The 27,473-nt window shown below is 48.3% G+C and overlaps 1 protein-coding gene across 4 annotated transcripts in view; it reads left to right on the top strand.

Annotated features, from left to right (window-relative positions):
- Positions 1 to 27,473, top strand: part of GATA4 (GATA binding protein 4) — a 31,849-nt gene extending 4,376 nt beyond the window's left edge. The window contains exons 2-7 of one of the 4 annotated variants that reach the window (XM_064448258.1): positions 16,576 to 16,742; positions 18,838 to 18,918; positions 19,400 to 19,525; positions 20,723 to 20,810; positions 21,079 to 21,221; positions 22,511 to 27,473. In XM_064448258.1, coding sequence (XP_064304328.1) covers positions 16,576 to 16,742; positions 18,838 to 18,918; positions 19,400 to 19,525; positions 20,723 to 20,810; positions 21,079 to 21,221; positions 22,511 to 22,693 — 788 coding nt within the window. In that variant the 3' untranslated portion in view covers positions 22,694 to 27,473. Of the gene's footprint in view, positions 1 to 16,572; positions 16,743 to 18,837; positions 18,919 to 19,399; positions 19,526 to 20,722; positions 20,811 to 21,078; positions 21,222 to 22,510 lie in introns of all 4 variants that reach the window. The other 3 variants (XM_064448257.1, XM_064448259.1, XM_064448260.1) reach the window with 3 other exon arrangements.

Here is a 27,473-nt window from a genome sequence, read left to right as displayed (position 1 = left end):
GGCATGAAAAGGACCCGCTGCACAGTCCCCTTTCAGGAGACTTCCCTGCCAGAGCCAAAAACTGCTTGAAATCTGTCCCAGAATTAGCAGCTCTCCCCGTCCCCCCTGGCCTGGCCGAGGGGAGCGGGGATCGAGGGCGGCACAGGAGCCCGAGCGCATCCAGCCTGCTGCCACTTGCTGCCTCCTGGATGTTTCCAGGCTGGGGTTGGAAGGCCAGATCCTGGTTTGCCGTCCTCACCCCCTGTAATTTTGCTTTTCACAAAAAAAAAAAAAAAGCAGGGTTTTTCTTTTGCTGTGGCATCGAGGAGGTTTGATGGGTCGGGCGTAAATCCGGGCGAGGGAGCGTGGGCATTTCTGATGGGTGCTTTGCATTCTGTTTTGACTTAAGTTGAAATCAGGGTTCCTCAAACAGGCACTGTTTGAACACAGCAGCAGCTTCTGGGAAGATCAAAGCCTGGAGCAGACGAGGGGTTGGAAAATGTCTTCTCTGCTGCTGGTGGGGGAGAGATTGTGAACCAGATCTTAAGTTTTCCCATAGGGATGCTAAAAGATTTGCCCCGTAGTATCCCCGGGGCCGGCATTTCCAGTGACTCATCGGCATTTGTTACAATCCTTTGCCCTACAAGCAGCCCCTGACCTTCCCCACCCACCTAAGGACAAGGTGGCTGCTCCCCGTGGGGCAGCGGGCCATGGGGGGAGCCCAGCATCTCTGCTGTCCCTGCCCTTGGAGCGATGGGAGCGTAGGAGCCAGGGATGGGACCCAAGGACGTGCCTGCATTTTGCACGGGACGCTACATCCCGCTTTGCATTTCTCACCTCGGCTCCGCGGCGGGGAAGGTTGGCCCAGGGCTTTGTTCCCCCCCATGGGTTTCAAGCCGCCTTCTGCTCTCCCGCCTAATTTAATTGTCACTGGTTAGTCTGGGATTTGGGATGGAACGCACACAATTAGGTGATACAAGATCGAACTCAAACACACAACTGGTTTTTACCCCCCCCAAAGACCCCAGACAGCGTATTTTAAATTATAAATAAAGCAACAATAATAATAATAAAAGTTACGGTGATTAATAATAATCACCATCGCGGGCGCTATATCACCCCTATTAATAATACAGTTCCTTCCTTCATTGAAAACTGTACTTTATTACCGAATACAAATGCATGTGTGTTGCATAGAACAGCCGTGGTGTGGTATATAATACATTATAAATGCTTGAGAATTTTTGTAAAGCAGTAAAATTTAAGGCAGCGGATAGTGGCCCTGAATCTCCGACTTTATTAAGCCAGGATTAATTTTTTTTCTCCTCCACACACGCACTCACGTGTGTGCCTTTGTCCCTGTAAAAATAACAGTGATTTTTTTTTTAAGAGACAGCCTCTGTTTTGCTCTTTCTTTATTTCCATCATTTTTTGGGGAAAGAGGTGAAATCCTTGGAAACAGATGAGGGTTTATTTGGTGTTTCCCAAAGCAAACTGAACCCGATTCTGCTGCCTCCGTGTTTCTCTGATGATGGAGAAATCTTGCCTCGGCCGGCAGAGAAGGGCTCCCCAGAGCTGGTTATCCCAATCGCAGCTGGGTATGTTGAACTGACAAACTATTTTGCTCCCAGTAGCTGTAAAATTAAGGATGCCTCAAAAAAATCCCACCAACCAAGCACCAACCAGCAAATAAAATCCCAAATGGGGCAAAAAAACCCAGCAGTACAGTGAGATGAGCAAGTTTTGTGCCCGGAGGGCAGCAGCCGGTTGCTCCTGGGGAGGGTGTGTGTCCAGGGCTGTTAAAATAAAGGTGGGAAAATGTGATTTTAAGGAAAATGCAATTTCAAAAACCCTGATAGTATAGCCCCAAAACCTGCAGAGACCTTGTTTCTCATCGGCACAGGGCTCTGGGCTGAAATTTTTGCTCCTCGAACCCCACAGAGCTTTGCACATGTAGGAAAAAAGGGGGTGCAAATATAATATATCTCCTTTGGGAGGTTTTGTTCCCAAATTCCCTGCTCCGCATGCCAACCCGGTGAGTCCTTCCCTCCCTACAATCTCCTTACTGAAAAGGAGGTGCAGAAATGGGGTATTCGAGGATCTCCCCCTGCTCGGCGACGCTCCGGGGAGGGGGGGGCACAAGGCAGGGGAATGTGGGGGGAGGCACTGAACATCTCCGGTCCTTCCAACCTTTCGCAACCCTACTACAAAAAGACTTCACAAAGCGTCTGCCTCCCATTTGGGGCTCACCGCTGCCTGCAAAACCAAGCGGGGATCTGTGTCGAGAGCTCGAATCGTGGGCTTAAAGCGGCTGGTTTTGCTCCTGCTGGGAGGGCAGAGGCAGAAATGCAGATTTTTTTTGCTGGGGCAGCCGTGCCGGCCCCGTGTTACGGGGACTTGTGATCCCCGAATAACGCAATTATGCTGCCAAAACCCTTCAGCCGTAATGGCAAGGTTGGGTGGTTACGGGTGCAGCCTGCTTTGGCGGGGAGGGGGATGCGTGTAATTATGCCTGGAGGATTGCAGAAAAGGAGATTGGGAATGCCAAATATTCACCTTGTTGATGGATCCCGAATTCATGCTGCTGTCTGGCAGGAAGGTGTAAATACGCCTTTGGTGGGCAAGTGAGAAATGCTGCTTAAATAACCGAGGAAATATGTGAGAACATGCTTTTACCTCCAAAATTAACCTGAATTATAAGAGCAAATTTCATTATAATGTTGGATTGAGGTTTTTTTTTTTATTTTGGCGGCGGGGAAGAAAAAACCCCTGTGGGTCCCCTTTGTGGGGCAAAAACCTTGCAGCTGGCTACGATAACGTCCACCATTACGGCAAATTATTAAAATCTCTCTGGCCTTTACAAGTCTTCCCCACATCATCGGTCACAGTGACCGGTCCAAGCTGTAAATACATCTGTAATGACAAATTAAACCCAATTATCTGCCGTGCCTGAGCAGTGAGGTCTTTATACATGGGTGCTTACACGTGCGTGACAGCGCTTGAAAATAATTCGATCATCATCATTGCCTTCGCAGCGGCTGGTACAAGTGGCATTCAAGGCTCTTTTGCGAAGCCCCATGTTTCTGCCGCGCCGAGCGACGCCGTCGGAAGGTCTCAAATGGCAGAAATGGGGGGTTTTTTTGATCCCTTGCAATTTTCCAGAAGGTCACTTGCTGCAGGGTATGCGCGAGTGTGCAGCATTCCCCGTGCCGCTGCACCCTTTTAAACACTCGGGGCACTCGGCGCTGATTTCTTTTTCAATAGGATAAGCTGGGTTTTCTCATCCCAATAAAAACAGCGCAGGCGGGCGGGCGCTGGGTCTGCTAGGAGAGAAGATCTGGGCAGAGATTTCTGAAGCTGGACATAGATCTGACACTGCCATCAAGGCTGAAACATTTCAGCTTTTGGGTTTTGGCAAGGGCTGGGTTTTAAAGCCAAGTTTGGGGCAGCGTCAACTGTAAGTGATAAAATATTGCGTTTCTTTTCCAAAAAGCGCCCGGTGATTTTTTTTTTTTTTCTCAGTTATTTGCTGGTACAGAGGGTTTTTTGCTTAATTAGGTGGACACCTAACTGTGGGATGCCCCCTTGGCCTGGGGAGGGGGCAAAGTTGGGTCCTTCCCACGACCTTCCGCTGTTTTCTCCGTCTTTCTGAGAACAATCCTGCTGTTTCACCCAAGCAAGGACTGCAGGATCAGGCCCTCGCCATGAAGCAGATTCAGTACGGGCTGTGAAAAAAAAATAACACCCAAACGAAAGAAAAAACCCACCTTGCCTGCGCAGAGCCGAAACCGTCCCTGTTCTAAAGCAACGGGAGGCTTGCCAGGAGCCGGTGCAGGATCAGGCCCTCGCAAGAACCTTCCATGGGGAAGAAACGCAGCTCGACGCAAAATATTTGGAAGCCCACAGGTTTTCTCGGGGAGGTGAAGCCCATCGCACAGGAGAGCTCCCCAAAATCCAGCGGGATGTTTCGTTTTCCTTTCCGGAAAGTGGCCACTTGGTTTATGTGTTGCAGCATGAAGGGGTTTGTGGTCGGTTTTATTTTTTTTTTAATTATATTTTTTAGTGACCTGTAAAGCTGGTGAGCCCCTTATCGGAGCCAGCTGGGCTCGAACAGCTCACGCCAGCCTTGGGAGAGACTCGGAAATTCATTTTGTTTGTGAAAGAGGAAAAAAAAATAATTCATGGAAAGTTAAGGGAAAGTAAGTTTTCCACTAGAGGTGGGGTGAGGGCAGCCGGATGAGCGGCGCAGAGGCGCTCATCTCCCGTCTCCACCAGGGACTGGTACTGGATGCTTCTGAATCTGGGATAACAGAATTGCTGCCTGGAAATGTTTCCTCCTAATCCCTGGTAATTAGGTCGGTGTCTGCTGGGGGAGCATTTCAGGAGAGGTCCCACAGTGGGATGCCGCTGCCTGCTCTTCTTCCTCCCAAAGCTCAGCCGTTTTCCTCCGCTCGGTGCTTCCAGCTGCAGTGCGGCGTATTTATGGGGTGCCGGGGTGGGGCTGGGGGCCTGTCGCCGTCAGGCTCTTCTAAAAGCTTAAAACCCGAGCCCAGCAGAAGAGATTGTGAGCAGGGATGGAGCAGCGGGGGAGAAGAAGACCATGCCGCTCCCTCAGAGCAATATTTTGCCAATTCTTGCTTTTTTTTTCACAGCCCCTGCTTGCGCGGTGCTCTCTGGCCGTGTCTGTAATATTTAAGCAAGTTCCAGGTTGTCCTCCGGCCTCGAGGGCCGGGGGAGTGGGCTGTCTCCTTTGGCCCCACAAACATCTCTGAACAGTTTGGGAGACCTCTCCCTCTTGTCTGCTTCTCAGCTGGCTGCCTCCGGCTGTTGCCCGCCGTCGTGCCTCCGTGCGCCTAGGTTTTCCATCAAGCTCCAGCTTCCGGAGTCATGTTATCGTACGTCAGGCTCTGGTTTTGCAGGAAGGAAAGGACCAGCTTTTCTGGGCAAGAGAAAAGTTGGGAAACCCTTATTCCTTCATGCTGAAACTCTAGAAGAGGCAAAAAAAAAATTCCTCTAGTATTTATTATTTAAACTCCAATGAGTTTCCAAGGCAGGATCTTAGGTTTGCAAGCCAGGGAGCCTTCCTTATTTAATATTCAGAGCTTGCAGCGCTGGAGCTGTAAAAAATCAGCAAGGCGGTGAGCCCCAGACATCAGGACTCCTCCGAATGACATGTTTGGCCCCAGATGTCTGAGATTATTTTGGGAAGGGTGTGCTGGCCCCAGGGGCTGGCTGCTCGGGGGACGGGCTGCTGGGAAGGACGCTAAGTTGGGATATGCCTTGGTGATGTGGGGCGTGAGAGAGGCGGCTGGCTTGGGGGGTGTTGCCTCCTCACGTTGCCCTGGGCTGGGGGGATGCCCTGGATCCTGGCTACGAGCGAGGCTTTTCTCCAGGGGCTTCCCACGTTCGATCCTTCATTGCTTCAGTGGGGCAGATAGCCGAGGCTGTGATTTACCCTGATCCTCTGGATGTGAAGGTGTGGCCTCGAGGGTTTTCCCAGATCCCAGCACAAGCAGGACCACAAGCAGGAGGGTGAAATCCCCCTTGTACCCCTCCCCTTTGCCCCCAGCTGGGGAAGGGTCTCACTCTGGCAGGACTACCTGCCTGCCCCGCTGCCTGCGCCGCTGCCTGCCCTCCCCAACAACCATTTCTATCCCTAAACCAACATCCCAGTCAGACTCTGTCACCTCCCTTCACACAAAATCAATAACAACGGGTGAGCAGGTTAATTATAATCACAGAATAAACGCCACGGTCTCAAAGTTCACTCAACTTCAGCAGCATTTCAAAACGAGAGGACAATGCCAAGAAACTTTCATTGATTCCTCCGGGGCAGGTGTGGGAGTTTGAACCTGTCCCCAAGCTGATCTCGATTCAAGACCTACTCAATTTTCTTCCTTATCTTGACTGTTGCCTATCTTATAATGCCTGTTATTTTAGATAAAAAGTCCAATCAATTGAGTTAGAAAAACTGCAAGTTATATGTTGCCCTGATAAGTTCGGTACCTGCCGTTTTATTGGCCTGGGCTGCAGTTTCTGAGCGAACTGACCTTTGCAGATGCTTTATCGGCAGCTGGGAGAATCGCTCCATCCTCCCACCCTGCTCAGGGGGTGAGTTGACTTAACGTTCAGAATAACTAATAAAAGAGGAAAAGAGAAGGGCAGGGGTTAGACAAACTGACTGTCCCCTATACCGTGATGAACCATAGTAAACACCTTTTTGTTTGTCCCTGGCTGGCATCCTGTAGGGAGGCCAGGAGCTGGCCTAACTTATTTTGGTGTAACTCCTCTGAGTGGTATTTATCAGTGCAACACCTCCAAATTGGAGTCAGAGCCTCTGTCCAAGTTAATGAGCTGAAGAAAACTGGGACTGGGGTTGGATATGCACTGGTTAGTGCCGTCATGCTCAGAGAGGGCTTAGACATGCCGAGCAGTATATACCCTACGTATTTCATCTATCCCTACACATAGAATCATAGAATCGTTTAGGTTGGAAAAGATCTTTAAGATCATCGAGCCCAACCGTAAACCTAACACAGCCAAGTCCACCACTAAACCATCTACACCTATACATGGTATATACATGCTTTACACATATAAAGTGTGTGCGGTGTTTATATATGTGTGTGCGGCTGCATGTTACATTTATATTCTCCCTAGTAACAAGCGATAGGATGAGAGGAAATGGCCTCAAGCTGCGCAAGGGGAAGTTTAGGTTGGATATTAGGAAAAACTTCTTCACCGAAAGGGCTGTCAGGCATTGGAAGAGGCTGCCCGGGGTGGTGGTGGAGTCTCCATCCCTGGAGGTATTTAAAAGAAGGGTAGATGTAGTGCTTGAGGACATGGTTTAGTGGTGGCCTTGGCAGGGATAGGTTAGCGGTTGGACTCGATGATCTTAAGGGTCTTTTCCAACCTTAACGATTCTATGATTCTATGATTCTATGATAAATATATATACAAGGTTCTATACAGTCATGTTCTAGATAGCCATAGAATAATAATTCTAATACCAAAAGCAAAGACAGTTGATTAGAGATGACTCCTAGCTTGATAAAATGGCATTCCTAAGGACATGGTATATATGTATAAATACATTTTAATATATGTACACATATACATACACATGTATAATACACACACACACATATGATAATAACCATAGAATCATAGAATCATTTAGGTTGGAAAAGACCTTTAAGATCGTACGATTAACTGTATTCCTTCAAGCAGGACTTTGCCCATTTGACTTGGATAAATGTCTTTCCTTCTGATCTGCATCAGTTTGGGGGAAAAAACCAGAACAAACCAACTTTGAATTTCCAGAGTTGCAGGATTGCAGAAATGCAGGTTGGAAGATCTCTAGTCCAGCCTCCTGCTCGAAGCAGTACAACCACTAGCAGTGGCTGAGGTCAGCTGTGGCTTTACTTGGATAAAGCCTGGAAATCCCCAGGGATGGAAATCCCCCCACCTCCTAGTAAAAATGCTTTTCCTACTGCCCAGCCTGTGGTGCGTGCTGTGTCCCCTTGTGCCTTCTCCCACTATCGAGAAGAATTTGGCTCTGTTGTCTGCATACATCTGGCTAGCTGATGGCCTTCTAATGATCCCAAACAGCACCAATTTCCCTGGGCCCAGAGCTGGGCCTGGCTTTGGTCCACCTGGGTGCTGGTGGTCACCTCTGCAGACAGACAGATGGTCACCATCAGACAGGATGTACACCACAAACCATTGGGTTCCTATGGTTTAAGGAGTTTTAGCTCATCAGCTGCTCTGTAGGAGCCTGAGTGGGCCAAGAGCACGTGAAGGTTGTGTCATGCTTGATGATGGCATCATGCTTGATGCTTGGTAATGATCTAGTGCCAGATGCCAGCCATGGGAACCCAACAGACCATGCTCTTCAATTGTTAGCATGGCCCCTGGCATGGTCCAGGCACAGACCATCTCAGCCTGACCCAAGCATCTCCTGGTGCAAGCCCTGGGAAGCAATTTGGATGTGACGGCTGTAGACTGGGGTCCGAGAGCACCTGAACACGGCTAGACTCCGGGCTGAAGGTCAGGGTTTACCAGTTTCCCAGTAACTGGCCCCGGTCCACCAGTTCCCCAATAACCATAAGGCCAGTTCCCATGGCTCAGCCATGGAGCAGCAGCTTGGCACACCTCCACAGCACACCTGCTTGTGGTCCCCTGCGGGGACATCAGACACGGCTGCCCACGTCGGAGGTGATCCGTTGCCTGTGCCGGACTCAGAAACAGCTGCCCAGGTGGGAACATGGGATTGCAAATCCCAAGCTTTCCTGTTCCTCTACATTTTTTTCCCCACTGTGGGCTAGATGATCTGGGGGTTGGACTAGATGATCTTCAGAGGTCCCTCCCAGCCCAAACCATTCTGTGATTCTGTGACTCTTCCCTTGCAGTCATCAAAAAAGAGCCTCTGGTAGGGCACATCCATTTGGATACGGGACATATTTCAAGGAGGATAATGTTGTAGCTGTTTTTCCTTTGTTAAAAGAGAGAAAGACCATTTCTAGGTGCCTCCTGCCAAGCAGACCCCAGGCTGTGGATGGCCCCATCCTGGCGATTCCTTGGGCTCTCCGTGCTTATCTAAGGTTTGTTAAAAAATATTTAGACAATCGACAAGCAGAGGAATTTTCTGTTGTTCAGAAGAGCCCCAGATATTTAAAAGTGTAAGAATTGTAAGTAGGAGTAAGAAAGGGGAGGTCACCTTGGTGGGTGGGATCAGGCACGCATCCCAGCAAAAGAAAGCAGGCCTTGGAGTTCAGTCACGCACAGCTTGACAGTCAGCAGAAGTTGCTGCAGGACACCAGGTTGCTATCAGAGGGGTGGCCAGCAAGAGCTCTGACCAAAAGCACCCTACATCCTCCGGGGTGTTTGCATGCCTGTCTCCTGTATAGCCAACTGTGTACCTTTCGGATGTGGGAGATAGTACGCCAGTGTGTGGGTTGACAGTCTCTCCTCTCAGTTGTGGTACAATCATTGGGCTTGGCATTTTGGGGTCTGGTGGCTCTGGTGTGCCAGAGAGCTGTCAATGCTTTTCCAAGCAATGAGGATGGCCAGTCCCCCAGGACCATCTCCTGCCCCTTTTCCCAAAACAGGAGTTTGTTTGAATCTGCTTTAGAAGGATCCAGCCTGTTTCCATGGACCCTCCTTCCATCCACTGCTTGTCTCCACTTCTATGACTATGGCCTTTGAAAGTTGCCCTGTTGACCCCCTCCAACGAGCAGAGAAGAGCCTTTGCTCCTTCTCACGGAGGAAGAACAGTGTTGTAAGGAGATGAAAATGTAAATTTGGGGTTGTCCTGTGCAGGGACAGGAGTTGGACTTGATGGTCCTTGTGGATCCCTTAAACTCAGGACATTCTATGATTCTATGAAAAGCCTTGCTCAAGGGAAGCTTACTGCAGAGCCAAGACCGAACTCAAATCCAGGCTCAGGATTTGACTAACCTTCCCATCGTGTCCCTCTTGCACGTGACCTCAGCTGGTCCCTTGGCTGCTTCTACCTCCACTGTCCTTCAAACCAGGGAAAACATAGCCATGAAGGAAAGGAGTATTCTCGGCTGTTGGCAGTGGGGTGTGCCATAGACCTTGGCTTGCCGCAGGCAGAGGAGGGAGCTTTGCAAGGGAGGGACACAATGTTCCTTTGCCTTGACGTGAAACATTTGGCCTGGGACGGGTTGCACAGGAACAGTCTCGCTGTGGAGTTTCATGAAGCAAGGAAAAAACATATTTCTTTGCCTTTTTGAAAGCAGCGTGTGGCTCAGCCAGATTGTAGGTTGAATGTTTCCTAAGCAATAAGTAGGGTCTTTAGGTTTGCAGGGGGAAAGTTATTTGGTTTAGGCAGCCACCTGAGTAACCAACCATTTTCTCCACCGTAGATGTGTCAGATAAACCCCAAAACATTCTGGGACAGCATCGACCCTTTTCTGTGACACTGCATAATGATGCTTTTTGCTTGAAACTGTGTTTCTCGCTAAGCGTAGGGAATTTACCTGCTTCTCCGTTTCCTGCAGATCAGCAATCACACAGGTGATGTCTTCTGTTAATCCAGATGAGAGGAGAGTAGGGAGCCACATTCCCAACCCAGCAATGGGCATTACTCAAACGGGCACTGTCCTGCTCTCCCCATGCCTAGGTCCCGTTAGTCTCTAAAGTAGTGGGGCCCTGGATGGACTTCCCCCAAATTCTGTCAGGGGAGAAACAGGCAGAGAAGGGAGAGCGGGGCAAGAGCCAATGGGCAGGACCTGTTTTTACAGAAATGTCCTCAGCTCCATTAGCTGAAGGGTAAGATAATGCACATGGGCTTTCTGATCCCAGTCTGTGTGTCAAGCTGATGATGCCCCCACTGAAAAAGGAAAGGCTCACTGACAGATTTCTTTTGGCTACAAATCTCTCCCATGAATAAATCTGGGCTTTTTTATTTACAGCTGCTCCCTGCCCCTTCTACTTTTGTCTCTCCTTGTGTTTTTTTGCTGCTGCCTTCCTTTCCAGCTCAGCCCTGCTCTGCTATGATACTGGACCAACCAGCACTTTTAACTGCTGTGATCTGACCAGGAACCTTTTGGTGGGTTTTTCTCCTTGAAACTTCAGTTTCTGGAGTCATGCAATTCATGGGAGAATTTCTACATATTCAAAAGAAATAGAAGATGTGACTTCCAGCTCCACTAGCTGCAGCAATACACTTATTAAAAGGACCCCTAAAGGCTTGAACTGGAGGAAGGATTTCCACACGGTCACCTTTTAATGGAAACAATCTTGGGATTTGGGACAAACCATCCTGAGCAGCTGGGAACGGCAAATCCTGTTTCCCCGTGCTGTGTTATTGTGGCTGTCCCTTGAGGCAGTAGGTGAGGGTGTCTTGGGTGGGATCCCAGGGTGTCCATGTGTCCGAGGGGCCAATGTCCTGGGCCTCAGCTGCAAGTGCCCATGAGAGTCCATTTGAGATTCGTGTATGCACAGGAACGTGGCTCTCACCTCTTATCATAACAAATTGTTTTAGGAAACTGCTTCTCTGTGGGGAAAACTGCTCTCAGGGTCTGTTTAGAGCCTGTAAGTGCCTGGCTGTGTTTGAAGGACAGCTTCTCCTTTGCTGAGTTGCTTCATTGGGTTGAGAAGATGCTTTTGCAGGGGGAAATGTTGATATTAAATATCCCTCTGGCTGTAAACAAAACTCCAGTGCTATATTAATGGAAGTCTCTTTCCATTCCTCTTCACCCAGAGGGGGTGGAAGGTGGGAGAGGACGGGAGGGCAGAAGGTAGACAACCTCGTTGTTGTTTCTCGTGCAGCAACAGGATCTGACCCAAACCAGTGGAGGGAGGGCTCTTAGTTCTCTTCTAGAGGCAGGTTTGGGAACAGAAACTTATAAACTGTTGGCTCTGAACTGAAGGATTCAAAATCTCTCTATCATCAGAGGTGCTTTTACTGTTATTATTCTTTCAGGTCCTGATCTGTCTTGTTTATGTGTTCAAGATGATCTCTCTCCAAGGTTAACAAATTTCGGGCTGCTAAAGAAAAGCCCAGACAAACCCAGAAGGTCTGGACCTAGGAATAGGCATGCTGTCAGGCTGGAAGAGTTGGGTGTTGCAGAGTTGGTGGAAAGACCCAGAGAAGGCAGGTCAAGCTATTCCTCAGACTTAAGCCCTGGGCAACCTCCCTCTGATCTCCAGCTGACTTGGTTGTGACAGCATATCTGATTCTCCTGGCTGGGAAGGCAAAAGTCCTCAGACTTTGGGTGGGCCATGTCCTTGGTCAGAGATGCTGTCATGTCCTAGCCATGCTGGAAAATGTGCCTGTAGGTGTGGGCTGGCTGGCGGCGCTCAGATCTGCTTTCTTGTTGAGCCCTGCATTGTCTGTACCAGTTGACCTCTTCTGACCTCGTGGTCAATGTGAAGGACCACTCCCAATGACTAAGATCCATGAAGGGCCATATCCAAGAATGCTTTTCCCCTACCAGACCCCAGTGCCCCACTTAGGAGTTGTTCCTGGCTCCCTGGGGACTGAATGTCCCATTGTGGAAAGTATTTCTGACATTAGCATGCTCAAGGCCTCACCCAAGATTAGGAGACTGTTGTGCAACACACAAGTGACATTTCCTGCCCTGGGGACCTTGCAGTACTCATAAACCATAGGTGTGAGGGGGAAAAGATCTGCTTTTACACAGCAAGCTGATGACCAGGACAGGGACAAGACCCAATCCCTCCTCTCCACTGGCTGGGTCATTCAGCGAGATTTCATGATCTGCTTTTGTGACTGATCCCAAGATTGATAATATCCAAGATAAGGGCTGGGCAAAGGCCCTTGGGGGAGCTGAATGTTCAAAGAGGAAGATGAAGCCATTCAGCACACATGAGGCTAGACCAACCAGGGCAGGTGTCCTTCTCAGCCTAACCGGCAAACATAATCCTTTCCTCAACCCTGTCCCTGTGGCCATACCTGGTTTTGGGAGAGGGAGTAAATCTTTCCAGCAGAAAGGCTATTACAGAGGTCACTGAACGGACCCATAAATCTCCATTATCAGGCAGCGGCTCCTGTGCCACAAAACGGAAATTATTACCCTGAGTGTGACTGGGGGAGCCTTTCCTTCCCCCGGCATTGTTCAGGGGCCTCTGGGAGCTGGTCGGGCAGTTTGCTGCCTGAATAAACGTTTCCTTTCTCAGCTGCTAAGTACAAGGAATAAGTGTCAGGGGATCTCATAATGCCAGGATTTAGAGCTCCAGCCCTGAGACAGAAGCCAAGAAAACACTCTGTTGCCTTTTCCTGGGGACCCTCCTTAATCCCTGTTATTAATAACAATGGCAAATTGAACAATCAGTGCACTTGAGGCCCAGTGACCTCCATGCCCAGTATAGCTCACCCTGCCAGTGGATCACGGTTCCTGTGGGCTCTGAGCCCAGGGAATGTTTGGGTTTCCTAGGTCTTGGACACACACCCGTGTCAAAATGCATGGGCTGCAGCTCTTCAGGTGATACTTCCTCGTTATTTTGTAGACCTTCACGTTTTCAAGAGCAGCTGGGATGCCTTAGCGGTGTGGCCAGGTCAGCTCAGAGAGCTCCCCTCAGGAACTTCATCCCTGAGTTTTGTGATGCTGCGAAATTATAGCACCTCTCGTAGAAAGAAATCCAGTCCCTCGCCTTCTACTTCTCCACTGCGGCCCAAATGCCCTTTGTCCACTAAAAAGCATGCACTAAGCCTACGTCATCTTCTCTGAGCCAGTGTCCAGTAGTGTCCAAGACACATCCTTTGCCATCATCAAGCATACTTTGAAGCAGGGGAGGAAATTTCTCCTATAGGTGAGATCTCTTGAGGTCAAGGAGCTCCCTCTGCTCTGATGGGGCTCCAGGAATGGTGTTAATGAGGTTGCACTCCACAGATTTCATCTTCTGACTCAGCACTGGGTGGTGCACACAGGGACGCACCCATCTGATATCGCCCCATGAGGGCTGTGATTAGGGAGAGCCACCCACTGCGTGGAGCCTCAGCATGCCCCGGGAACAAAGTCTGTTCCTTCCCTGTCTCAAGCACCAGTGACTCCTGTTTATTGTCGTTCACAAGGATCACCTTCGTCTGCAGCTGAGAGGGGGAGATCACACAAATGCTATTACTATGGAAGCAGAAGAGGACTTTTGGAAACTTAAACCAGTGAAAGTCCCTCAAGAGAGAAGCTCCAGTCCAAATCCCATGGAAACTGAAAAAAAAACCCCAAACCCAAACCGACCAAACAAGTAGTGAAGGATGTAGCTCAAACAAATCCGGATGAAAAAGGAGAGCAGGTCTCCAGACTGCTTTGTTCTGGTGTTTTGGGTGTCTGATTAAAACCAACAGTGAAAATAATGTGGACAGTGGAGCTGGGTGTCACACCAAGTCTTAGGAAATAGCACTCAATATTCAGTAGCAAATTTGATTATTGTCAGAAAACAAGAGGCTTACACTTTGCCTGGTTTCAACTCCACATCCCCTGGGTTTTTTCTAAAACCAGAAGTATACCCATACTTGACATTTCTTCTTATCATACCCATTTTGAGGGACCTTCTCATTCAAGAGCTAGTCCAACTCTTAACACCTCTGAGGGACTGTTCACAGAATCACAGGTTGGAAGGGACCTCAGGGATCATCTAGTTCAACCTTGGGAGTTTTTTCTTTTTTCTTTGAGTAAAAACTTTCACATTTTGGTTTTCTAGTGGAAAATCTCCAGGAAAGATGACATTTTGTAATTAGTCACAGACACAAATCAGTCAAGAGCTTTAACTGTTACCTTTGGACTACCTCTGCTCTGCTAAAACCTCCTTGGATTGTGTTAACATTGTACTGAAGTATTTTCAAAGAAAAAGGGATTTTATCACAGGACAAAAAAATATTGTGAAAGTAATTTGGCTTTTTCTTTGGAAAAGAATAGTCAAATACCTCAAGAACTTCTGAGATGAAAAAAAAATATTGAAACGTTTTTCTTTCTTGAGATTTTTCAAGGAAATTAGTTCTTTCCTGACCAGATGCTCTAATCCCTTCTTTTTCCAAAGGAAGTTTATCTAATCTAGATTTTGGCTGCAACTCAATGGTGATTTTAAAGGGGAAAGTGAGGCATTATGGTTGCAGTATCACCAAATCCACGTGTACAAAACTCACCTGGAGGGATTCCCATCTTTCCTAAACCACAGAATTGCTCAAAGGTAATGAGATTTTTCCTAAACTTCTCAGAAGATACTGGATTCCTTCTTTTCTGGATCCAGAACCCCTTGGGTACGCTCATTTACTGTTTTCTAGTATTTCCCCATGGCCACCACATGGTGTAATCTCTTGCCATTTTTAGACTGGTTTTCTAGGGAGAATTGGGCTCACGTGAATCTTTTTCTCTGTGTCTCTGTTTACTGGCGCCACTTTAGTAATTCTTTAATCCTTTGGCTGTTTCATGGTTATGTAGTTTCCTACAGATTTTCCAGAAATAGTCTGGAGAAAAGAGAAAATAAGGCTGACGTTTGAACATAACCCTTATTAGATCTCGGCGAATGCACATGGGATTGAGACACAGGTCGGCAAGAAGCCAAATTTTGTTGGTTTGCTGTTTGGGGAACTATTACCTTCTAGCAGAAAGCTGAGATATCGTATAACAAGCAGGCGGACAAGGACAAAATACAGCAAGTTGCACAATAACATTAGAAGAGTTAACATTACGCTGGTCTGTAATGGCTGAAGGTCCTGATGCAGATCTCTTGCCGTCCTCCACAGGTCTCCTGCGTGCCGCAGTTTGCTGGGAATTTTTTTCAGCAGCCTGGTTTATTCCCAGCCTACGCTAAGTAGTGGACCCCTTTGCTGTCATTTGCAGTTTAGTTCTTCTCCCCAGTTATGTTTCCATCCAGTGTTCCCTTTCTGGTGTCCACAACAAGAACCTGTCCATGTGCAGTAAGGAATGGTTTTGTAACAGAAGAAATACACCTACAAGCTGAACTCAATACCTGATATTCTCCAGGTGGGATCACCATTAGGAACGCACGTTTTCAGGACCATGCCAACTGGATGCAGCTATATTTGCATCTCAGCAAGGCCTAGAGCTGATGCTTATTAGGCGAAGTTCTTGTCTTCTCGAGGGCATGGTATCCAAGGGTGAGCTGACCTGTGTCTTTCCAAATGGTGATGCAGTCAAGGTGTGTTGTGTTGACGCCTGCACTGCCTTGCAGATGATATGGACCTGTCGTAGCCTGAGGGACTGGACTGACCCAGCCCAGGGCGGTTGTCCTCACCCTCACATCACAGCCGCAGCTGGGCCCTGGTGGAGGGAGAACCAGGGACGTGGTGGGTGAAGGCACCAAGCCCTGCAGAGTGACATTAAGCACAATGGAGATTTGCATCACAAGCTGCATCTCTGACACCTGTGAATGCCCAGTGACGCCTGTTAGCTGACAGCCTGAACCGGGGTTGTACATTTGGATTCTTGCAGTTCAGGAGATGCTTCTCGTGCAGAGAACAGGGCAAAGGCACGTGAACATCTCTCCCCCTTGGCTCTCCGCAGCCATTCCCGCTGCTGGAGGGCTGGGTGGGAGCTGGCACGGGCTGGGTGAGGAGCAGTCCTGCGGGGTAGCAGGGCACACGGCACGGCTTTCCCTCCCCACACCTGCATGAGCCCCACTGAGAGATGCTCGGGCAGCTGTCTGATCTCTGGGCAGTTCTGCTTCGCGGGTCTGGGCTTGTGTTTGTCTGTGGTCGTGGGTAATTTGTCTTGATTGGAAACACGGCTGTTCGCCCGCCCCAATCTGTTTGCCCTGGCTATGTCCAATCTTGAAAATTGGATAACGTCAGAGCAGAAGGGAAGGTTTCTATTTCTGTCTCCTTGTATCTGTGTCCCAGCACATCCCTGCTGCCACAGAAGTCCTGCAGCCAACACTGTATGGCAGGGAAAGGGGTTCCTCTTCCCAAAAACCCCAGGGGCTTCCCTGAGAAAGGAAGAGCTGTTTCTTGCACCCTATAAAACCAGAATGTTTGTGATTTCTTGAAATGTCACTTCTGGGCTCAAATATGGAGAACCAGACCAGAAATTAAATGTACGGCTGCCTAATTAACCAAGTCTTTTACCTTCTCTCCCATCATGGCAGCAGAATTTTTTGATGATTATTCAGAGGGGCGAGAATGTGTCAACTGTGGGGCCATGTCCACCCCGCTCTGGAGGAGAGACGGCACAGGACACTACCTCTGCAACGCCTGCGGGCTCTACCACAAGATGAATGGCATCAACCGGCCCTTGTTCAAACCTCAGAGGAGGCTGGTAAGTCAAGATCACACAACGCATGTGGGGCAAAGCTGTGCGTGAGGACGAGGCAGAAAGACCTCAGCTTTTTAAGATGCCAGGGGTGTTTCAACTCCTTGGGCCCCCATCTGCCCAGCCTAGGTGGTTTTGGTCCAGATTTCCAAAATAAGCCAGACTGCCTTGTGCTTGGTACACTCCAAGTCCTTGTACTGTGCGGACCAGTTCTGCAGACGCCCAGGCCAGGCAGTGGAAGGGGCTGCGGGACACAGGGGCAGTACCGTGCTGTCGGTTTAGCAAAAGCCAGTCTTTGCTTTAGTATCCCTGTAGGCATATTGAGATGAATGGAAACCCTTTCCAGCTCTACCACACCACCAGTCCATCTCTTCTTACCCTCAGGGTCCTTATTCTCTGGTCGCTTCACAGTGACTGGTCACCTTTTCTGGATACCCTGATCCCGGCTCCATTGGGTGAGCTGAAGCAGAGCTTACGGGGCAGGTCAGGGCATCCCAAAGCCTGTGGGGTCAGGATGGGGTATGCATGAGGAACCTAGGGGATGGGAACATCTCAGCATTGATATCCTGCCTGTCCCTTCTCATTTTGGTGAGGGGTTTTAGGAAAGTCTCTGTAGCCTGGGCCCCAGGGACATGGGGCAGCAAAGAGCCAGCAAGCCATGCCTCAGGGCCGTATTTCCCCGCTCCTTGTCTTCCATGAGGCTCCATCCCCAACCTTCATCACCCAGACCTGTCTGTGCTCAAACCCAGCCGTCCCCTGCAAGTGTCAAAAATGACACCGGGAGCTGGAGCGCTGCCACCAGCCACAGCCACCCAGCGCCCTCTTGTGAAAACCCCTGCTTAGATATTGCACTGTCTGAGCCAGGCAGTTTCTGCACCCTTGCACCCAGGCCCTTGTTCTGTTCCATTTGCAGGTCTCCATGTTGTCTTTGAGCACATCTTTGTAGTCAGGAATGGCCCACTGGGTACCAGGCTTGGTCCTTCAGAGCAAGCAGCAATGTGTGCTTTTAACGCTGCACAGCCTTGGAGTAAAGCTTGGAAAACCCCATGTGAAATATAAAGGCATGAGCTCTGCAGGTCTGTACATGTGTTCCTGCCACTTGGCTGGGCAGATGGCAATCTGGAAATCTTGCAAAAAATGGCCAAATTCCTGCTTTTTCTTCTGGAAGAGAATTTCCATGAAGAAAAGGAGAATGCGTCTAGGGATGCAATGTACGGGTGTGGTTAAAGTAATGACAATTGGTCTAACTGAATAAATATATTCAGTATAAGTGATTTGATTTAATCTGTCACTGTAACCCCTTTTTTCGCAGACTGAGATATGCCAGAAAGCCTGGCAAGGGGAGACCTTTGCCTTTGCTGCAAGGTCTCTTTTAACTCTCCATCCGCTTCCAAAGGCCAATGATTGAAGCTAATGCATGTTGAGGCTACAACTAAAGCAGTGTTTGGTTTCTCTGTACCAAAGGGGTTTCCAGCTTTCAAAGTCTTAAGAAGTACTTGAATTTCACTTTTTATTGTCCTGCTGCTGTAGATTAACTGATCCTGTTTTATAATGAGGGGGAAGACACAGAAAGGAAGCTGTAGCAAAGGTCACAGAGGAAATCCCTAGTAGCTGCTGGGTCCTCATCTCCCAGGCTTTCACCCCATTCCACAGCTGCCAGCTGTGCTGTTTGGGCCTGCAGAGCTGGGTAAATGTCCAAGACCACCAGATTTCCTCCCTGTAGGCTCCTCATCAGGGACGACGAGAACAGGCATCTTCATGCAGTTCTAGCACTTCTGTTCAGTCCCCCGTTTATCAGCAAGCAAAGAGAGAATTTGACCCCAGCTCTTCCAGGCTTTATCCTCAGCCTCTTGAGACCTGAGCTTTGAAAGATGCTGGGAAGCATCATGCAGGTGTAGGTGTGGCTTTTTCTTCCCTCACCTCCCACTCTGCTTCCAAGCACAAAACTGGTATTTTCTATAGTTTCAAGCCCAGTGTCTTCCTCCTGTGGTCTTTTGAGCCTGGCTAAACCAGTTGACCCAGAAAGGGAACTTCAAAAGGCCTGTTCCCTGTACTGCTTCATTAGTGTGGTTTCCTATTAATTATCCCTCTTTATCTTTAGGAAGACGATGCTGCTGGAAGCACTCTTTTTCTTATCTCCCACTCAAGCCTCACGAGCAACATCACGCAAAGCCAGCAAGGAGTATGTAACATTCATGGCACTGATAAAGTTTTCTTGGGATATGCCATGATGCTTGGAAGGTGAAGGGCTTGGGGGCCTGAAAGGGCAGGCTGGTCTGAGATCCAGACACCTTACTGTAGGTGTGTGCAGGTGCAGTGGGTCTCTAAGCTGCTACCAGACCCGCTGGAGATCTGGGGCTCTGTTCAGGAGATGTCTCTGGCACCAGCTGAGATGCCCAGGGCAGCTGAGATGCCTGCATAGTGCTGGCAGGCAGGAGGCAGTGGAAAGACAGTGGAGAAGAAGTTGAAAGGCAAGAGGGGAAGAAAAAGGTAACTGTGTTATCCACTGCAGCAAGGTGAGAAGAGAAAAAGGCAGAGAAATAAGAGTGGCACGAGGAGAGGAAAACCTGAGGCATGCTGCAGCGAGCTGGTTGGGATCTGAGATGCCGCCAGTGGCAGCAGTGGAGGGCTGATGTGTTTTCTTCCTCTGCATTTTCTCGCAGTCGGCTTCCCGCCGCGTCGGCCTCTCTTGTGCCAACTGCCACACGACAACAACCACACTCTGGCGCAGAAATGCCGAGGGAGAGCCTGTCTGTAATGCCTGCGGCCTCTACATGAAGCTCCATGGGGTAATGCCTTCGTTGATCTTTACTCTTTATGGGGAGGGTATCGATAGCACCAAGCTGGGGATTGGGTTCGTTGCACAACTTGGTGCTCTCCTGGAGCCATTTTTCCTGCTGTCCCTCTGGGCTTTAGTGCCCCTCAACATTACATCATGTTTTATACTGGCAAGGGGCGATGCATGCAGGGCATTTCTCACATAGTCATTAGCTACCCTGCATCCAAGTCTTAAAACTCAGTAAAACAAGGCCCAGGTTTTCCCCACCTAAATTCCATCACTTTAGTGAAAAATCTGAGTCAGAAGCACAAAGAAGGGCTTTGCCCTTCCACACGGGATGTGCGATCCCAGCTAAGTCTTGGTTGTAGACTTGTCATGGGAGCGATTGATGACTTTTCTTGCACGGGTGTCCAGATAGACTCTTCCTGTCAGTGGGGGCTTCAGGCATGTATGTCATGTCTGATATATCTAGAAGAGTCCCATTGGAGTCCAAGGCATAGCAGGACTTTGAGATGCAAATCTCCAGTCCTTCTCCCACCAGCCAGTGACAATAGGGCCACCCACCATTGCAGAAAGAGATGCCTTCAACACCCTGGTGATTGCTTAGCAGCAAACCCCCGTTCTGCTTCTTGTTGCTATTCTTAGGGGTTTTTTTTATACACATCTATGCTCTCCAGGATTTCCAGTGCTTCAGGGCAGATGGAAGAGCATTCATGAGAGACAGGTCCAAGCTGGAAGTCAGGTGGATGAGGAGAAACCTCCCCTAACCCAACAGTTTATTCCTATAAATCCCAGCGTGTTTCTAGCCATGAGGATGACTACCTCAGTGGGATCAGTTCCTAAGGGAGGTCTCCCCGCACAGGATTGGTACCTTTCCAGAAAGCAGGCATTAGCCAGAAAAACGTCTTCTGCTCTGAGTTAAACAGGAAAGTAAATCAGATGAGCTGTTGTTCCCTTCTGGCTTTAAAACACTCTATACCTGTGCTGTCAAAACCCTATTTACTCCCATCTGGATGCACATCTTGCAGCTTTGACACATCTCGTCACACAGTAGTGCTGGCCAGTGATTTTGGCCTCTGTCTTGTTGTTGCTTTCAATTAAATCAACTGGTTTTCATGGAGCCTACGAGGTAGAGCTGTAATCTTGTTCTCCTAGATGACTTTATGGACATACAGAAACCAATGTGCCTTTATATTTGGGTCTGTAGGTTCCAAGGCCTTTAGCAATGAGAAAAGAGGGCATTCAGACGAGGAAGCGCAAGCCAAAGAACCTTAACAAAACAAAGATGCCAGCAGGTAAGTGTTGAACGAAGGAGCTTATTGTACGTGTATACATGTGTGCGCTCGTCTTTCTGACCATCATGTCCTGTGAGTCAGACACCCAGCCACAAAATGGGCTGATTCTTCAAAAATGGGGGATGTCTGATTGCCTTTCAGCAGCAACAAAGCCCTTACGATTATTTTTTTTAATTACTTTTACCTACACTAACTTTGTGTGGGTGGGTACAGCTCTACGCTGAAAGGTCTCTGGAAAGAGCCTTGTTTACCATCTGCTTTCTCACAGGTCCCTCCAGCAGCGAGAGTCTTACCCCGACCACCAGCTCCACCAGCAGCAGCAGCAGCGCCACGACCACTGAAGAAATGCGCCCCATAAAAACAGAACCTGGACTCTCATCTCATTACGGGCACCCCAGCCCAATTTCTCAGGTACAGGGGGGAGATGCTGGCAGTGGGACCAAGATGGGAACTAGGACGGTAGGCATGGTGAGAAGAACATCCTCTGTGGAAAAAGGCTGCCTCTTTTCAACCCAGGGGTCTAGGAGTTCACAGCGAGGGATCGATGCCCTGGGACGGGGCAAAACCCCACATTCTTGACACCATGTCTATAGCACAATGTAGCTTTTTTATCATGTGTGGCAGTTCTGAATGGACAACAAGAAGTAGCAGATTTGTTGAAAACATGAAATTCCTTCTAGCTGGGCAGCTATATATGTCCCATAGCAAGAAAATGCCTGTTCTCTTCATGTAATTTGATTTGATTTGTCTTGAGCAAGGAAAAAATTGCAATATTACCCTACTTTCTCTGCACTGGCTGGCTGTGGGCTGAGCAATACGAGAAATGCAGTGTGAGGAGAATAAACTCACACAACCCAAATCTAACTGGGTTGAGTCCCTGCAAAGGTAAAGCAAGCCAGCACGATGGCAGAGCGCTGCAGGGTAAGGTGGTGTGCTCTGTACCACATCCACCACTAGATGTCTTGGGACCAGCACTGCATCCACACAAGGTGTGTATCCTGCTGAGCAACACCGGGATCTGGAAGCTGATCTGCGCAGGTTTAATAACCGTGCCTTGGTTAAGGATCCCCATAGCACAGCACGATTAAGAGGCAGAGGTATAGGATAGTTGCTCTCCTTTTGGGTTCATACGGGACCTCCAGTGTTTAAACAAAATGATTCCTGGAGGAAAAAAATATGTGTTTGAGTGTTGTGCTGGACTGATCCCGCACCTGAAGCATTTTGCATCACTGTTATGTGCCCTGCAATCCACAGGAGGCTATTTGTAAGCTTGGAGAGCCCAAGGCCAATGAAATCTCAAGCCTTGGGAGGTAAAATGATCTTTTCTGACATTTAGATGAGAACAAGATATGCAGGAATCATAGACTGTCCTGAGCTGGAAGGGACCCGCAAGGACCATCGAGTCCAACTCCTGTCCCTGCACAGGACAGGCCCAAATTCACACCATGGCTCTGAGGGCCTTGTCCAAGCGCTTCTTGAATAGCATCAGGGTTGGTGCCGATGCTAGGAACAAATAGGAATGAACAGGGTCTGGAACACGCAGGAAAGAGCCTGTCCAAAGTATCATGCATAAGCTGCAATGTGCAGCTCTACAGCAAATCCACAGATATTTTATTACAACAGCACCAGCCCCCACAAAGGGATTCATAGGGTCCTCTATGGTTTGAAGCTTTGTCAAGAGGATTTTCCTTCTTCCATAGGCATTCTCAGTCTCTGCCATGTCTGGACATGGATCATCTATTCACCCTGCGATTTCAGCTCTGAAGCTTTCCCCGCAGGCTTACCAGTCAGCTATCAGCCAGTCTCCTCAAAACAGCTCCAAACAGGACTCCTGGAACAGCCTCGTGTTAGCTGAAAACCATGGGGACATCATAACTGCATAACCTGGTCTTCCATCCATGGACTTCAGGCTGATCTACTTGAGAGATGAAGAAGATGCCACGTAATCATCAAGTCAATGTTGTTTCCCACCTCCCCTGCTCTCCTGCCTTCTCTCCTCTTGTGAGATGCTCCAGCAAAGAGGTAAAGAGGATTTTTCTGAGGTGTAGGAGAGCTCTTATGCAATGAACAGAGAAGACTCAACTCCCAAAGTAACTAATGGATTTGAAGCCTTTTTCCCCACTTTAAATGAGCCTCTCTGTTTGATTGCCACCACCTTCTATGAAATAGCCAGAAACACAAAGATGGATACAGTTCTTGAGTTTTGTTTATTTAAAAATATCTGGCATTTAAGATTCAGACAATGGTGGAACAGAGACTCTTTTTTTCTTCTGTCACCATCCGTTCTTTTCTTGACCAGAAGAAAATACCACCATCTTCTCATTATCCAAATTCAGTGATCTTCCACCAAATGGAGCCAGTTCCAGAACAGTTTGTTGAACAGACTTCACTAGACACGCTGTGGTGGCTTTACTGGATTATATATGATCTAGGGCAGAGAAAAAAAGAGACCCTCCCCTACACACATCCCCAGCTCACATGACTAGAGCGTTGTCTTCATTTTCCTAGGTGGTCTGAAAAGTTAATGTATCTCCGTATTTAACAGTAAATCCTTTCCTATTTATCATTACAAAATCATGGGACTGTGTTTCCCAAAGGTTGTTGGCTGAGCCTGGAGAAGGTCTGTCCAAAGTCAAAGGGGGATTTTGGAAGGACGAACCTTCTGGAAGCAGGTAGAGGAGACCCACTTTGGTCATCATATCCTGGAGAAAATTGCTGGGCTCTTCCCTTATGGATAGCTACAAGCCAGGCTTAGAGATTATTCAAGAGCACAGCAAGTGAAAGATGCTCTTCTAACACTGCTGTGCCATTGCTTTTGAGACAGTTAATTTAATTATTTTGCATACTTTTATGTTGGTTTTGATGTCATTGATGAAATCTGATTGCCATCCATTTTGGGCTGTACTCTGAGTTCCTACTTTCCCCCTAACAGCTGGCTCATGGCCGTTTCATACATCTAAACCTTTAGGATTTCACCCTTTGCAACAAGCAAAGGCTTCAGCCTCTAACAGAGGCAGGCAGGGGCTGTTTTCTTTACCAAACATGTGCATAGACTTGCTTGCCTGCAAGAGAAGCATAACTCCATTCGTACATGAGTATTAAACAAGACTTGTGTTTTTTCTTGCCCGTAAGGCTCTCAGAGACCAGGGAATCCTGGCAAATGGAGTTGGAAGAGATGCTGAGAGCTCGCCGACTCATTCCCTTTTCCCAAAGGTATCAATTCTACCTAACCTCGCTCTGACTGCTCTTTCTCTAGCATGTGCTTAACAACCTCCAGCATCGCAGATGCCACAGCTCCTTTGTGCCATCCAAGTGCTTCACCAGATGCTTGCCATGACATTTTCATCAACATTTCTGAGGAGGGACAGCTTTGCCTGTCCAGGCGGGGAATTTCTGGGAGACCTCATCCTACGAGATTCTCCACTCTTGTTTCTGTCCACTCCCAAACTCCGTTACTCTTCTTGCCTTCCCAGCTCCTCCCTTTCCTCCCTGCATCCAGAACTCGAGTATGGAACTACCAAGTGAAAATCTAGAAGAGGGATTGTGCATCCCTCCCAAATGTGCTATCCTCTGTCTCCCACTGTTTAACATTCAGAGTGTTTCCACCCAAACACCAAGATACATGGCTTGGCGAAGAGGAAAGCCACATACATGTTTGAAGCAAAAGAATGGCATTTTATTGTTTTTGTTTGAACTCACTGTTTTCCTCCTGATGGTGGAAAAGCTTCTTTAAGGAGAAGGATTCAACTGGACTGGTCATGATAAAGACTGAGACTGGAGTCAGAGTAGAGACCTGGACCCTTCCACATTCCCTTGCTCTGCATAACTCAGTTTTGCAGGGTTTTGGAGGGGTGACAGAGCCTCTGCACCCCCCAGAGAAAAACCCCATGGCAGCGATGCCATGGGAATAGCAGGATGGTGTTTGCTCCAGAGTTTCTACTCTGTCTTGATGAGCGAATGCAGGGTCTAGCCTCATTAGTGTTAATTACAGACAAGAAAAAGACATTCATGAAACATGAATAAAAATAAATGAAATTCTGTGGTTCTGCTCAGGCCTGTTAGGCTGCAGAGAAAAGACCAGAACTTGCACCTAAAAATATGAATTTGGGGTGGAAATATAAAGGTATTCCTCCCCAGGCATGCAGGTCTTCAGCCAGCCTCCTCCTTGTAAACAGCAGTTGAGCTCTCTGAGGATCTGGCTGGGAATTCCTGTCTGTTACAGAGAAGCATGCACCACAAAGGTGCCACTTGTCCAACACACATATCTGAGATACCTACATATTGAGATACTCTGGACAACCTGAGAGAGAGGGGAGCAGCTGGCCTCCTAGGGGGGAGCTAAAGTCCAGACCAACCACACGCCCCATTTCTCTTTCCGTATGGATGCTCCCAGAGGCTCTGTCCACCTCGCCTTATTACTGCACTCCTCCTACTGCCCTCAGAGCTAAACTCCCTGGCTGAATTTTTCTCATGCCCTTGAAACACACACTGAGAGGCCATAAGGGAGTCTGCTTGCAGTGCAAGAGGGGAAAACCCCTGCAGGACATAAGCCTGCCTTATGCTCCCTTGTGTTTTCTAAATGATAGAGATGAGTGAACTGGTTCTCAGCCTTCCTCAAAACCTTAAAAATAATTATTGAAACACAGTGAGGAGCATTTAGAAGGACCCTGATAACAGAACATGATGTCTGCCTTCAAAAGGTGAGGCTCTGGGGGCTGTGAGGACAAGTTAGCTCTCATTAGTAGTAGAAATCAGCTCTTTTGTCCCCGCTTTTGCACCTTAAGCAGTAGATGCCCAGATGCGCCTGCTTCCGTTGTTCTTTTCAGTCACCCGAAACTGCTGTAGAGATATTGTCGATCCAGGAGCGTTTGCCATATTCCAGCCAACACTGATATCAGGATGGTGAGAGGCTGACCTCAGATGGAGCACCATCATGCTAGGTGCTGTACAAACACACCATGATAGATGGGTCCTGTTCTACAGAGCCTGTAAAGATAGAAGTACAGAGTAATTTAAATCAGAAGGGGCTAGATCAGGGTTCTCAGGGCCCTGTTCGGTCAAGTGGTGAATATCCCCAAGGGTAGAAATCCTGCAACCTCCTGTTCCACTGTTTGACCACCCTCATGGCTGAAATGTTTCTTCCAAATAAATGTTAGATTCTAATGTGAGGTAAAAAATGTAAAAATCGTTGGTAAATTAATTGCTCGGACTTGGGGACTCCCAAGCAATGAGTCATTGCAGGAGACCGGAGGTTGTTTCCAAGCCCCGGAGTCACACAGAGCCCCTTCATGTAGGTAGGAGCTGGGACAGCCAACGCAGGATGACAGATACCAGAAATGACAGATGAAGGGATACTCACAGGATGAGAGGATAAAAGTGCTGCCAGTTTCAGGAGGCTCAGTTCATCCTAGCAAGAGGGGCAACTTACAAAATTCTGGGTTCCATCTGAGTTCTGCTTTCCTTCCCATGATGGTGTTTAGTGCCTGCTTTGTTAATGAGATTAGATGCAGTTATTAGAGACTCATTAAGGAAAGATAATTCTTGCTATTACTGCAATAACTTATTTCATTGCAGCATGTCTGGAGAACCTAGTCAGGACCATACCAGGCCAGGCCCTACACAAATGTAGGACCAAGAACTATCCCTGCCCTGAGGAGTAAGAGGGAAGGGCGCAGTCCTGCAAAACAACTTAGGCATGTATATAAATGCATTTGCGGGACTTGCTCCCTTAGAGATCATCATCAATCACACATGCAAATTTTTATGTCAAAGGGTTTGCGCCACAAGGTTTGGTTGTGCCAAACCAGAGCTTTGCAATGGCTCAGCGGTCACCAGAGCGAGATGGGCGGATGAGAACCAGGACGGGGAGACAGAGGGGGCATTTAACCACCTCTAAATGTCTTTCCTCTCTGTACAAGTGCAATACCTTGATTCACTCCAGTTATTCTTCTGTAAATTGATCAGAAGAGATCTGTATTTCACTTGCAATCTTACGGGCTGGATGGCGATGGTGCAATCAGGAGGAGCTCAGGAATATTGTAAGGGAGCTTTAAAACCGATCGACAACTCTTAATGTAACACTGAAGCTGTGACTACATCGGGGTGGTGTTTTGTTTTGCTTTTTTTCTCCCCATGTATAAAGTTTGAAGCTTCCAAGGTCACCTGGGAAGGTCCCATGGAAACAGACACTTACTTGTAAGGGGGAGAGGGAAACCAACCAACTGAACAAGCTGTAATTATTTAAAGATGTAAAAAAATATATATTAAGAAGTAGTATGGCTACCAATCCACATAACTTCTACACCTTTAGAACTAATGGAAATAAAAAAATGATAATAAAACCTAAAGGCTGCTGCTTGACTCTGACTACCCTTGCGGGCTTCTTGGAGGGGGCTGGGGGTAAATGATCACATATGACATGCACCTGGAGAAGCAGTGGTGCAGCGGGCCCTGTCCTAGGGAGCTCCTAACAATGGAAGTACAGAGTAATTTAAATCAGAAGGGGCTAGATCAGGGTTCTCAGGGCCCTGTTCGGTCAAGTGGTGAATATCCCCAAGGGTGGAAATCCTGCAACCTCCTGTTCCACTGTTTGACCACCCTCATGGCTGAAATGTTTCTTCCAAACAAATGTTAGATTCTAATGTGAGGTAAAAAATGTAAAAA

Source organism: Phalacrocorax carbo, chromosome 3 (genome assembly GCF_963921805.1).
Source record: "Phalacrocorax carbo chromosome 3, bPhaCar2.1, whole genome shotgun sequence".
Classification (NCBI taxonomy): Eukaryota; Metazoa; Chordata; class Aves; order Suliformes; family Phalacrocoracidae; genus Phalacrocorax; species Phalacrocorax carbo.
The sequence above is the reverse complement of the archived record's forward strand: the minus strand, read 5'-3'. Positions and strand labels throughout refer to the sequence as shown.